This window comes from Bos indicus, chromosome 26 (genome assembly GCF_029378745.1).
Source record: "Bos indicus isolate NIAB-ARS_2022 breed Sahiwal x Tharparkar chromosome 26, NIAB-ARS_B.indTharparkar_mat_pri_1.0, whole genome shotgun sequence".
NCBI classification, from domain to species: Eukaryota; Metazoa; Chordata; class Mammalia; order Artiodactyla; family Bovidae; genus Bos; species Bos indicus.
Window position 1 is genome coordinate 24,129,597 of NC_091785.1, and position 12,228 is coordinate 24,141,824.

At 57.0% G+C, this 12,228-nt stretch overlaps 1 protein-coding gene across 3 annotated transcripts in view; it reads right to left on the minus strand.

The window, feature by feature from the left end:
• SH3PXD2A (SH3 and PX domains 2A) overlaps positions 1–12,228 on the minus strand; it is a 248,436-nt gene that overhangs the window by 104,258 nt on the left and 131,950 nt on the right. For all 3 annotated transcript variants that reach the window (XM_070780769.1, XM_070780766.1, XM_070780767.1), the window contains exon 5: positions 8,798–8,889. In XM_070780769.1, the coding sequence (XP_070636870.1) occupies positions 8,798–8,889 (92 nt within the window). The remainder of the gene's footprint in view (positions 1–8,797; positions 8,890–12,228) is intronic.

Consider the following 12,228-nt stretch of genomic DNA (forward strand, 5'->3'; position numbering starts at 1 on the left):
GGCACTCCTAAGCCTTGCAGCTTCTCACCTGGGGAGAAGCCTGGAGTCCCCTTAAAGAGTCCCCAGGTGGGGAAAGTGCCCTCAACTGTACCTTCAGGGGCTCCCCACCCTGTGACCACAGCAACCATGAGTGCTGACTCAATTATTCATTCCTATGGTTGGATGAAAGGTCCCATCTTGCAATTTGGAAACTGTTGCATGGTCACAGCTCCTGTGTGGTTGTGGGGTGCAGACCTGGAGTGGGGAAGGATTTGGATTCGGCCTCTGATGCTTACCAGCTGAGAGATAACCAACCTAAGCCTAAGGTTTCTCATCTGCAAAAAGGAGGCATGAACCTCACAGGATTATTGCTTGCTTGCTTCGCTTTAGTCATTTCCAACTCTTTGCAACCCTATGGACTGTACCTGCGAGGCTCCTCTGTCCATGGGATTCTCCAAGCAAGAATACTGGAGTGGGTAGACATTTCCTACTCCAGGGGATCCTCCCAACGCAGGGATCGAACCCACTTGTCTTTCGTCTCCTGCTTTGGCAAGTGGCTTCTTTACCACTAGCGTCATAGATGGTTAAACAAGGTAGACCAAGCTTAAACATCCAGAACAGCTTCAGGGGTCTGCAAACGCCTGCCTGGATGGGGGTTGGTGTAATATCCAGTGCTGCCACAAGAGGGAGCCAGACACACACAGATCCCGTGAACTAAGGCACTTGAGCGACTGAACTGAACTGAAGGCACTGTAAGTGACCCAGTTACGGAGGTGCCTAAACTCCAACCTACCATAGACCCAAATACACGGCCTGTGACGGGGGACGGGTCACATGATCTCCAGAATGCCTGCCTCTTTCACATCTGACTTGCTGTGATTGTCTTCCCTTCTCACAGCCCTTAGCGCCCACTCCAGACACTAGTGGTTACATGCTCGGACTATTACAAGAGCCAACCGGTTTTCATAAGATCACACAATGTCAGAGCCAGGAGGGATCCCAGAGACCCCCACATTCTGCCCCCTCATCTGATGCCGAAGCGTAGAAGAGGTTAACGCTTGCCCCAAATCACCAGCTGGACACTGCGTGCCCCAGGCCCATCTCCTCTGGCCCAGCTCAAGCCAACACTCTCATGTCCAGGCAGACAGACTTTCTTTCAGTTCCTTGAAATGGCCCCAGTCCTGGCTCCTGGGCTCAGTCTGCCACCTCCCACAGCAGCGAGCCAGGCCTCTCCCCTCAGACCACGAGGCTCCCCAGGGGCAGGGCCTGGCCTCGCCCACTTCCGTGGCTTTGTGCCTCACACCAAGAAGATGATGAAAAATGCTCGAATGAACCAGTGCTTCCTGCCTGGCCTCCAGGGCTGAAGACCTGGGTCCGAGGCTCTGCTCTGCCACGGACTCCCTGTGGAGGGGCAGCTAGCTGGCCAGGGAGCTGGCTATAATGCAGGGACAGCAATTGCAAGGCAGGGGCACCAAGAGTCCCCTGCACAGGACATAACAGCAAAGCAGACCTCAGGGGCTTGGTGGGGGGTGCACCCCTCCAGCTGGAGCCTCCAAGGGTGCCGTCACCCTGAGAAGGAGTGGGCACATGGGGCCTGGGCATCTGCACACAAGACCCCTCCTCCCGGGGCTGAAGTTTCAGGGAAACAAAGCAAGCACAAGCCTGAGAAAATAACGGGGACCCCGCCCCCTCCCCATACCAGGATACCCTTCCCCAGCCGGCGCCTCCTGTCCATCTTGCTTTGAGAACTGAAAGTCCTGTGCCAGGACTGACCACCGAGCCACCCTCCCCTCCTGGCCGTGGACCTCACACGCCCTTGCTGAGCTGGCTGGTTTAGAGTCGGCCTCCCACTCGCTCGCCCACCCAGCATGACAGACACACCCTCAGAAGTCCTCGTTTCCCAGAGCCGATGCCCCTTTCAAGTGGGTTGGACACAACTTCCTGTGGGCCCCTTCCTCCCACCTGCCCACCCAGGTTAAAGGTGGGCGTGGGCAGGGGCTCCTCACACAAAGTTCTGTGCTGTTCCAGCCCCTGGCCTCCTGGGGACCCACAGTCCCCTGTTCCAGCTGGCCCTCTCGCCCATCGGCATAAACAGGCTGTCTGTGCAGCTGCCAGAGGCAGAGAGGCTGGGAGGACAGTGTGGCCCGTGTCCCCGGCCAGACGGGAGCTGTCCCACTGCTGGGGGCCTGACCAGGACTCAGCAGAGCTGGGCAGTGGTGGGTGGACTACCCACTCTAACTCCCAAGCCACTCGTCCCTTAGGGAGCGTCAAGAGCATGGGTGCCTCAGAGGTCCTGGTGGCCATGGGGGGCCTGGTGGTGGAGGGGCAGCTTCACTTCACGGTCGGCACAAACCCTGGAGAGAATTCCCGGAGCTAAAAGGTGCTCAGGAGAAGTCAGCCCAGCTCCTGCCTTCAGCAGGAGTCCTCTAGTCTTTTCTGAGCAGCCACTGCACACCCAGGAGGGGTGAAGAGGGAAGGGGGAGAAGAAGCAAAAGTTCCTGTGGACAGAGCATCTGTGATGCCAGGCACGCCTAAGGCATCAGAGCCCGTGAACCTCACGACTATTGTCCCAAGAGGGTCCTGGCCTCGTTTACAGAGATCTGAGAGGTGAAGGGACTTATTCAAGGCCACAGCAGAGCTGGGTGTTCTGGCTGTTGTCTCTGAGTTAGTTTAACTGAATTCAAAATTTTCACCTAGTGGTAGCAGCCTTGAGCCCTGAGTTTGTCTTCTATTTTCTTCTCCTAGCACGGAGCAGGTAGGTATGACTACGGAGAAGGTCACAGAGCTGTCAGCGGAAGCCTGGATCCTGAGATTGGGAGTCAGGCTCCCAAGTAAGGCTGATCTAGAGTTTGACCAGGATTGAGGTAGTGGGGGCTCCTGGAAGAGGCTCCCCTCATTCACAGGGCCATCCTGGCTGCACGGCCACCCACATGCTCCATCTTCCTGCTGGGTCCTGAGGCAGGGGTGGCAAAGCCCCTAAGCCCTGGACACTGCTTTCCCCTGAGGAGGCAGCCCCCTTCAGAATGGAGAGGGAGGCTGGGAGGCCTTTTCTGGGGTCTTTACTCACACCACCGCAGCCCCAGAGCGGCTCTGTCCTCTGCCCAGGGCCTCCAACTCTGGAAGCCTCGCTCAGCGCCCTCCACTTCAGCACCTGGGCCACCTTCACGAGGGGCCCGGATCCCAACCTAGCATGTGGCTCAGATCAGGTAGGACCGGCTCCCTCCCGTGCTAGCCTGCCGGGCCAGGGACACACCGTGGTGGCAGGGGGGTGGACCCCGGGCCAGATGGAGGCTGGCCATTGGGACAGGCTGGGGCAGGGACGGAAGGTCCCTCCGAACATTGGGCCATTGTTTCAGGCCACAACAGAGGGTGGCTCTGTGGCCCTGGGGCTGAGAACAAAAACCTGTTTAGCAAGGCCCTGTTCCTCCCATGCAATTTCAAGAATTTAACCAGGGTCTGGCTGGCTTCAGTGGGAGAAAATGGGCTGAGGGGACAGGACCAAGCCTAGAGCTGAGATGGGTGGCAGGGACCAGGAGACCTTCAGTCACTGTGTGAGCCCACTGTGTGCTGCTGGGGTGTGGGGGTTCCTGCGGGCTCCCGGGCCGATGGGCTGGCAGCAGGCCCATGAGTGGGAGGTGATGAGAGGGGGCCCCAGACCTGGCCTCTGTTCTCTCTGTGACACGGGGGCCAAACGTGTGCATGCCACCTGCCCACAGGCTCCGGCTGAGCGCAGAGGGCCACCACTGTCAGAGCAAGAGGAGGCTGTACCCCGACTCGTGGCAGACCTGTTCTGAGGGTGGAGGGCAATTCCCTTGCTGCAGTTCCCCCCAACCCAGGGCTGCCATGACAACGATGAGCCTGGCCTTGGGTGGTGCTGACCACGTGTCAGGCCTGTTCTTGCACTTTCCATGCGCCATCCTCCCCATGGCCCCTGGAGGCAGGCACTGTCGTCATTCACACTGGACAGATAAGGAAACTGAGGCACAGGGGGCCCAGGGAACCCAGACCACCCAGCTCCAGGGGGTTGGGGAGTGCTGTTCACTCTGCAACCTGGACAGTGGGCCGTGCAAGTTTTAACCTTGTTAATCAGTCCTGACCTGGGTTCAGTCAACATTTACCAGGGGCCAGGCCCTGCGGAGGGTGGGGGTGGGCAGTCAGAGAATGTGGGTCCCCGTGGTGGGGAGAGACCATAAACAATGTGGTGTGGCTAGTGCCACAGCCAAGGGCTTTTGCTGGGGGGCGGGGGGTAGGGGGTGGGGAGACGGCTTCCTGGAATGTCTGAGGGCTGAGAAGGACAGGGGCTGGGGTGGGTGGGGAGAGGGGTCAGGAGTGCTGTACGTGGAGGGGGAGGTTGGGCCTGGGCTCGGGGGCTGGGGACCGCAGGCTGCACCCCTGTGTGGGCACCTAAGGAAGAGGGCAGGGCCTGTGGGCCAGGAAGTGGGAGAGATGGGAAGGCGGGTCTCAGGCCCTCCGGCCTCATGGGGTTGCCTCCCTCCCACTCCCGTTCTCTGAGGGATATGCTACATGCTGGGGTCTGAGGACATGGCCACTAGACGGCCCTTTGAGAACCTTAGGTTCACTGTTTCAGTAATGGGAATCGAAACTTGAACAAAAAGAGGCTTTTGCAAGGTCACATGGTTGACTGAGTTGGGAGTCCAGCCTGGCAGCCTGGACTCCCGTTTCCATCACTGACACCACGGGAATCAGAGCTGAGGGACTGGCTGCCCAGAGGCTCCCCGGGGAAGCCAGGCCAGGGGACGCCTGCCTCCCTGGCTCACTGGCTCAGCACAGGGGTCTTGGGTGCTCAAACACGGCTAAGCCAGGGACAGCTGAGCCAGCAGATGTGGCCCCAGGACCAGGTGGCCACGTGCACAGCCCAGCAGGTCATCTTAGGTTCTGGGGTATGGCCTGTATGGGGCCAGGCTCACCTGGTTGTCAGAGTTCACCCAGGACTCGCCCTGAGCTGAATCCCCATGCGTTCCAGGGGTGTGTCCTTATCTCCCTCCTTCAGGATCTGATGACCAGGGCCTCTCCCCACCCCAAGCCAGCTATGCGGCTGCCCCAGAATCCACACAGGAGGTGGGGGTCACGGCACCCCCAGCTTCTCTTGCCGGCCCCCCTGCCAGCTGGGTGACCTCCAGGGAGCCACGGCAGCTCTCTGTGCAGTCACGTCACAGCCTACCGCCCGTGGGGGACTAACACGGAGCCTGAGTGATACCACTCACCTGTCCTGCACGTCTCCTGCACACCTGCTCTGGGCACTGGCGATACCCTGATCAGAACGGTCCTGCTCTACCAGCCTGACAATAATGCGGGGAGGGAGCAGGGCATGTGGGAGGCAGTGATACGTTCCCTGCAGGAAGATGAAGTCAGAACAGGGAAGCCAGTGCTGGGGATTTTAAGCAGGAAAGCCAGGGGCAGCCTTGCTGGGCAGCTGTTTGAGTCAAGATTGCAAGGAGGTGTGGGACCAGGCTGGGGGCTCTCCTGGGGAGGGGCTGAGTGTTCCAGGTGGAGGGGAGAGCCAGTGTGAAGCCCCATGGCAGAACACGGCTGGAGGGTGCGAGAAGGGGCAGGAGGTGTGGCTGGAGCAGAGCCGGCTGGCAGAAGCAGCAGGTGCCACCAGGGGCAAGGGGGGAGCATGCGGAAGGGCCTTGACTCTGAGCAACAGCAGGGGCATGGAGGAATGTGACAGGAGAGGGACACGATCTGATGTACATTTTTAAGTGGTCGTTCCATCCTCTGTGTTGAAAATGGACCGTGGAGGGCAAGGGCAGAAACAGGAGAACAGTGAGGCCAGAATCCAGAGGAGGTAAGGCTTGCCCCCCCTGCCCCTGGGTAGCAGCTGGGGAGACCGTGAGATGTGGTCAGGGTTTGGGTGTATGCCGGAGGTGGTGCCTGAAGGATGTGGTGACGGGTTGGATGCAGGGGTGTGAATCTAGAATAATGCCAGGATCTGGGGCCTAAGCCAGAGCCCCCCGGGAAGAGTTCAGTGCTGCTGAAGGACCCGCTAGCCAGTAGTTCGAGCAGAGGAGGGCAGGGCACTGGAGCAACCTTTGCATTCTTAAGCAGCCACATAAGAAGGCAGAACCACCATGGCCGCCAGTGCCAGGCTTACCAAACGTCTCTATAAAGAACACCCTTTCTGTGTGGGGCCCATGGTCTAAGCAAAGGCTGGCAGCCCAGAGGTGGGCCCCGCTCTCCACCCACGGAAGCCAGCGAGTGGCCTGGGATCAAAGCCGAGGGGCTGGGGCCTGTTGCCCACCTCCCCCACCGAGCTGGGCTGTTTTGCAACCTTGTCTTCCTTGCAAGATGGAAAGGGCCACAGTCCCCCACCCCAGCCCCTTGAGCGCTCAGAGGTCCCGCAGCAGCGCACTTGAAAGAGGCTGGGGTTATCTGCAAAATTCCAATTAAATCCACAGGCTTTGATAATTTGATAAGCCACTCCACAGTCGCCCCAGAGTCAAAATACGCTGTTACTCAATCCCGTGTTTATGTTTCAGGATGGAGGGGGGAGGTGTATGGTGGTCTGGGATGGTGCACGCAGTCCTGAGAGGGAGGGATGGTGCGCGCAGTCCTGAGAGGGAGGGATGCAAACGCTTGGCTGACAGATCATCAGCGCGGGTCACCCTTGGGTCTGAGCTACGCTCTGCACGGAACACAGGTCTCTCTTTGCAGGTCCTGGAGGCTGAGAGGGGCCAGGGTTGAGAAAACTGTAACTCTGGGGCCAAACCCACCTCCTGACCCTCAGACCTGTCTCGTGCTGGAGTGGTTCTGTTCTCAGGCCCTCTCTTGCCAGACGAGATGTGAATTGGCCCAGGTGGCCGGTACCACCTCAAGAAGAGGCAGATAACCCCTGTTGCCATGGAAACCTGGAGACTAAATTCCTTATGACTCCTCCCTGCAAAAGCCAGGCTGTGATCTGCAGAGGTGGAGTGTGCAAGGAGCCACGTTCCATTCTGTTCCACAACCTCCCATCCAATGGGCCAGTAGCACTGGCCGGGTTATCTCAGTACACGTGTCATCTCGGTAAGCCCCTGGACTGTCCAGGAGTCCGGCATTCCTGCTTTTCAGGGATAGAAACACAGAGAGGCTGGGCAAATGATCTGAGATCACAGAGACTTGAGTGGTGGGTATGGACTGCAGAGCCTGCCCTGCAAAGCCATGCCTGCAGCCTCACGAACACATAACTGTCTCCCCAAGCCTGGTTTCCACCGTTCCTTGAGGGCCTTCCAGGGATGGGTAAAAGGCTAACCTGTTGCCTTTAGTCCATTTCCCTGGTGGCTCAGTGGTAAAGAATCCACCTGTAATGCAGGAGTTACAGGAGATGCATGTTCGATCCCTGGGTTGGGAAGATCCCCTGGAGGAGGGCGTGTCAACCCACTCCATTATTCTTGCCTGGAGAATCCCATGGACAGAGGAGCCTAGAGGGCTACAGTCCATGGGGTTGCAAAGAGTCGGACATGACTGAAGCGACTGAGCACACACGCACACATTCCATTAGTGTACAGGTGAAATGGGACCAACTTATTTAGCTGACTGCCAGAGAGTGGGTGTAGGGTCACCAGTCAGAGGCAGGGTCAGCTGATTTTATGGCAATGCACCTGCTCCTTCACCCAACCAGTGACAATCCCTCTGGGCACACGATCATGTGTGACTCCAAGGATCAACCCACCTGGGGAGGGACATCTCCTCTCCCCGTGGAAGGAAGGAGAACAAGAGGTTCTGAGAGGCCAGCACAACTGGGGAGTGGTGGGGCCAGGTGGACCCGGGGACTCTGCGGCCTAGGATGGAGTCTGGGCACATGTGTGAGATTCCAGCATGACCTAGTGGGTCATTTTGACCACCTGGCCCAGGGTATCCTGCTTCCAGAGAAGAAAAAAGACCCGCTTGGTTCCCTATTTCTCCCCAGCATGGAACATCGACCATCTCGGAACCATGAGGAATCAAAAGATTATGGTTCAAGTCTCGTGCCTGTCCCATACCCAACTAGCTGTATGGCTTCCGGAAAATCCTCCTAACCTCATGAGCCTCAGTTTCCTCCTCTGCAAACTGGGCTACCTTGTGTGCAAGCTAAGTTGCTCAGTCACATCCGCCTCTTTTCAACTCTGTGGACTGTAGTCTGCCAAGCTCCTCTGTCCATGGGATTCTCCAGGCAAGAATACTGGAGTGTGTTGCCCTGCCCTGCTCCAGGGGATCTTCCCGATCCAGGGATCGAACCCAGGTCTCCTGCATTGCAGGCAATTCTTTACTGCTGAGCCACTAGGGAAGCCCCCTGGGCTCCCTAAGTCTATTGTAAGATGCTACAGGTAAAAGCCATTTGGTGAACACTCTGCGTGCACTCATTGTTTTTGATAATAATTATAGGATCTGTTGCCAGATCCTATAATATAGGACTGCTGGGTTACTCAGTGGGTGAGGTTCGCCTGGGCAGCACATGCCCTCCTGGTACTACATGTCAGTTGGGCGCTCGGTAGTGTCAACAAATAAGAGCAACGACTGCTAATCCCATGTCTGAACAGCATGACCTTGTATTTTCTGTTATCTCGTCTGCTCCTGACAATAAGCTGTGAACCAGAACGAGTTTGCACGAAAACCTGCTTCCCAGATGCAGAGACACCCGCCCTTGCCAGGTCTGGGGTCAGAGAAGTGAGGAACAAGCCCTGGTCACAGGCGTCTGGGGACGCTGCTCTTCCTTCCTCTGGTCCATGCTTAGCCCGCTGGCCTGGCCAGCACTCCCTCCACTGCACCCCCACGTCTGGGGCCTCTCCAGGCCGGCCTCAGCATTGGCCTCATGGGAGAGGCTTGGGCGAGCACTTACTCTTTTGGGGGGTTGACGTCCTCTGGTCGGGCCTCAAAGAACCGAAAGACTTCATCACACTGTGAAATATGGGGCGGTAGCCGGACAAGGGCCTGTGGAAAGATGGGAAGAAAGGGCGTTAGGCCTGATGACACTGGGAGCAGGAGAACCAAAAGCTAGGTCAGCTTGGCCAACAGTGACGGGGGGAGGCTCGAGGACTGTGCTGGGGAAGACATAGTGAACAGGTGCCACCAGCTACCCACCCACCACCCAGCCAGACAACTAGCCAAGAAATGAACTAATCAGCTAACTAATGAAACAACTCTCCCTCCATCTATCCATCCGTCCCTCCCATCGACTAACCAACCATTCCATTAATGAACTAAGCACACAGTCAACTAATAAACCCGGCCCAGTCCAGTGTGGAGTGCTGGGGGTGCAGGGTGAGGTCAGGCAAAGCCCTGCTTCTTGGCCCCTCGTTTAGGATGGAGAGAAGACAGTCAAAGCAATCAACCTGTCAACCATCCAGCCAGCAATTCAACCAACCAACCATCTAATTAGCCAGTAACCAACTAAACAACTAGCCAACCAAATTAAAAAAAAAAAGGGGGGGGGGGCGCGGGAGGAGGCCAGTAAACCCTAGGTCTCAGGGTCCTTAGGAACATATTATTCTGCATGAACCCTGAAAGGGTTCTCTCTTGCCCACAGAATAAGTCCAAAATCCTTAACTCCACAATCCAAGGCCTTTTCCCTCCACCCTCATCCCCCACATTAGCCACACCCCAGCCTCATCAGATACGCACAGCCTCCAAGTACTCACTGCACCATTATTATTTAATGACAAGTCAGCTGGTCATTCTACCAAGGACAGTAGGGTGCTATGACAGAGTCTGATCAGACCTGGGAAGATTAGGAAAGGAGGTGGTTTTAGGAGAGTCTCTTTGAAGCTGATTTCTGAGAGACAGCTAAGAACTGACTGGTCAAGGGACTTCCCTCATGGTGCAGTGCCTAAGACTCCACACTCCCAATGCTGGGACCGAGGTTCAATCCCTGGTCAGGGAACTAGTTGCATGTCGCAACTAAGACCCGGTGCAGCAAAATAAATAATAAAAATACATAAATATTTAAAAAATAAAATGATGAATTAAAAAAAAAAAAAAAGAATTGACTGGTCAAGGTGAGGGTCGGGGGACCCTGCCAGAGGCTGGGTGTGGTATGGTCTAACAGGGCCATACCCTGAATTGAGCCTGGAAGGAGCAGAATAAGCTGAAGGGTGTGGAAAGGCTTCTTAGAAGAGTGGGCAGGAGTTTGGCCCGAGGGGTGTGCAGGATTCGGGCAGGCGGGAGGAGGTGGGCATCCCCAGGAGGATGACTGTGCAGGCAGGGGTGAGGGGAGCTGTGAGCTGGTCGTTCAGGAGGAGTGAGAGCCCGCTGCTGGACAGTGAGGGACGAGGGTCAGGGGTGGTCAGTTTCCTGCCAGCACAGATGCCACACCTTTCAGCCCTGGTACCTGGACCGCCGCTGACCCGGCCCAGTCCAGTGGAGTGGTGGGGGGATGTAGGGTAAGGCCAGGCAAAGCCCTGCTTTTGGGCCCCTCATTCAGCATGGAGAGAAGACACTGGGGTGATCCTTTAATACAGACAGATGAGGTCAAAGTAGGGCTGGGGGACAGGGCCAGTCCTGGAACTTGGGCTAGAGCCAAGGGAAGAAAGACGGAAACCCTGGGCGACAGGAGTGTGAGGAACTGCTGATAAGCAGGCTCCGGAGCAGCAGCCAGCCAGAGGGGGGCCTGTGCCTCCCCAGCCTCCCTGCACTGGCGCTGCTTCAGGTGCAGTGACCTGACCCAGCAGCTCCCCTGTGCCAACCCTGCTGGGCCTCCATGAGTGTGGCCCCTGGGAACCTCATGATGGTCCTCACGAGGGCAGATCTCATTCCCGTGTTCCTGAGGAGGAGACCGAGAGTCAGGGAGGCCACGTGGCCTGCCCGCACGTGGGAAAGACCTTGCTAGAAAGGAAGTTCCATGCAGGCGGAGATTTTAGTCTGTTTTGTTGACTGCCCAGATTCTAGAAGAGGGCCTGGCACTCAGTGAATATTTGTTCAAATGAATAGATGAATAAGGCTCTGGTGTGTGGCCCTAATAGGACATAATAGAGGGGCAAGAAAAGCACATGTGGCCTTAGGTTGCGTTGACAGAGGTATAGTGTTCAGGAAGAGGGACGTGATCGTTTACTTCTTCGCTGAGCTGCTCAGGTAGTGATTCAAGTGTGGCATGGAGCACAGCGGCCTTTCCGGATGCCAAACCCACAGCCGGGCAAGAGGGGACAAGACCTGATCTTAGCAGGTAAGACACACTGCGCAACTCCCAGCTGTTCCTTCCAGAGCCTGCAGTTTTCCAAGAGTCTCTAACAGATCACACCCCCAAGACTGGGCAGGGAAAAACAAAAGAAAGAAAATTCACATTCAAAGAGCAACTACCACGTGTCAGGCACTGTTGTAGGACTCTCCAATCATCCAACAAGCAGGGAGCCTTTTGGTGTATGCCTGGGTGGTACAGGCATGAGCCAGACACAGCGCCTGCCCTCACAAGTATACATCTAGTGAGGCAGACCCCGTACTGTCCTGGAGGTGCCCATCACTGCTTCCATTTATGGTGGGGACACTGAGGCTCCCGGGGATGAAGCCACAACTGAAGTAAGTGGCAGAATAAAGGTCTGTGCTCAGACACAGCCTGGGCGGATTTATCCCTATCGTGTTCAAGTTTTCATTTAACACACATGGTATGTGCTGCTTTGTTCCCCAGGAGAGAAGGGTAGAAGGAAAGAAAAACTGATGAAGAAGAGAGAGAGGGACAGAGAGATGGGGGCGAGGAGAGAAAGATGCAGACAGAGACAGAGATGGAGGGAGAGGCGGAGACAAAGAGATACAGAGATGGGAAGAGAGAGAGGAGAGAGAAAGGCAGAGACAAAGGAGCAGACAGACAGAGAGATGGAGAGGGACAGGGAAACTGAGCAGCAGAGACAGAGAAATGGAACGCAGGCATGTGCAGAGAGCAAGGGCCCCTGGTGGCATATGGAGGCAGGAGGGGTCAGGAGGGAGCACTAATGGGCGGGATGGGCAGGAGGGAAGCGTTCCCAGCGACCCAGGCTGTGTGCAGAGCTGCTGCCAGTGTGACCTCCCTGACAGCAGAGGGAGGGGGCCAGGGCAGGCGCCCTCCCACTCGGGCGCAGAGCGGCCGCCTGGCTCCCCCAGCGGCAGCGGTGAACACAGGGGCTCTTCATACCGACAGAGACCGGCATTCTCAGGGCAGAGGACGCGTGGGCTGGAAGGGCCTCAGACAAAGAGGCCTTTCGGGCAAACCACTGCGGCATCTTTATTTAACAGAGAGCCCTGAGGGGAGCCACATTGAGGGCTCGTCCTGATTTCAGGCTGACAAGAGGCTCTTGGCTCAGAGCA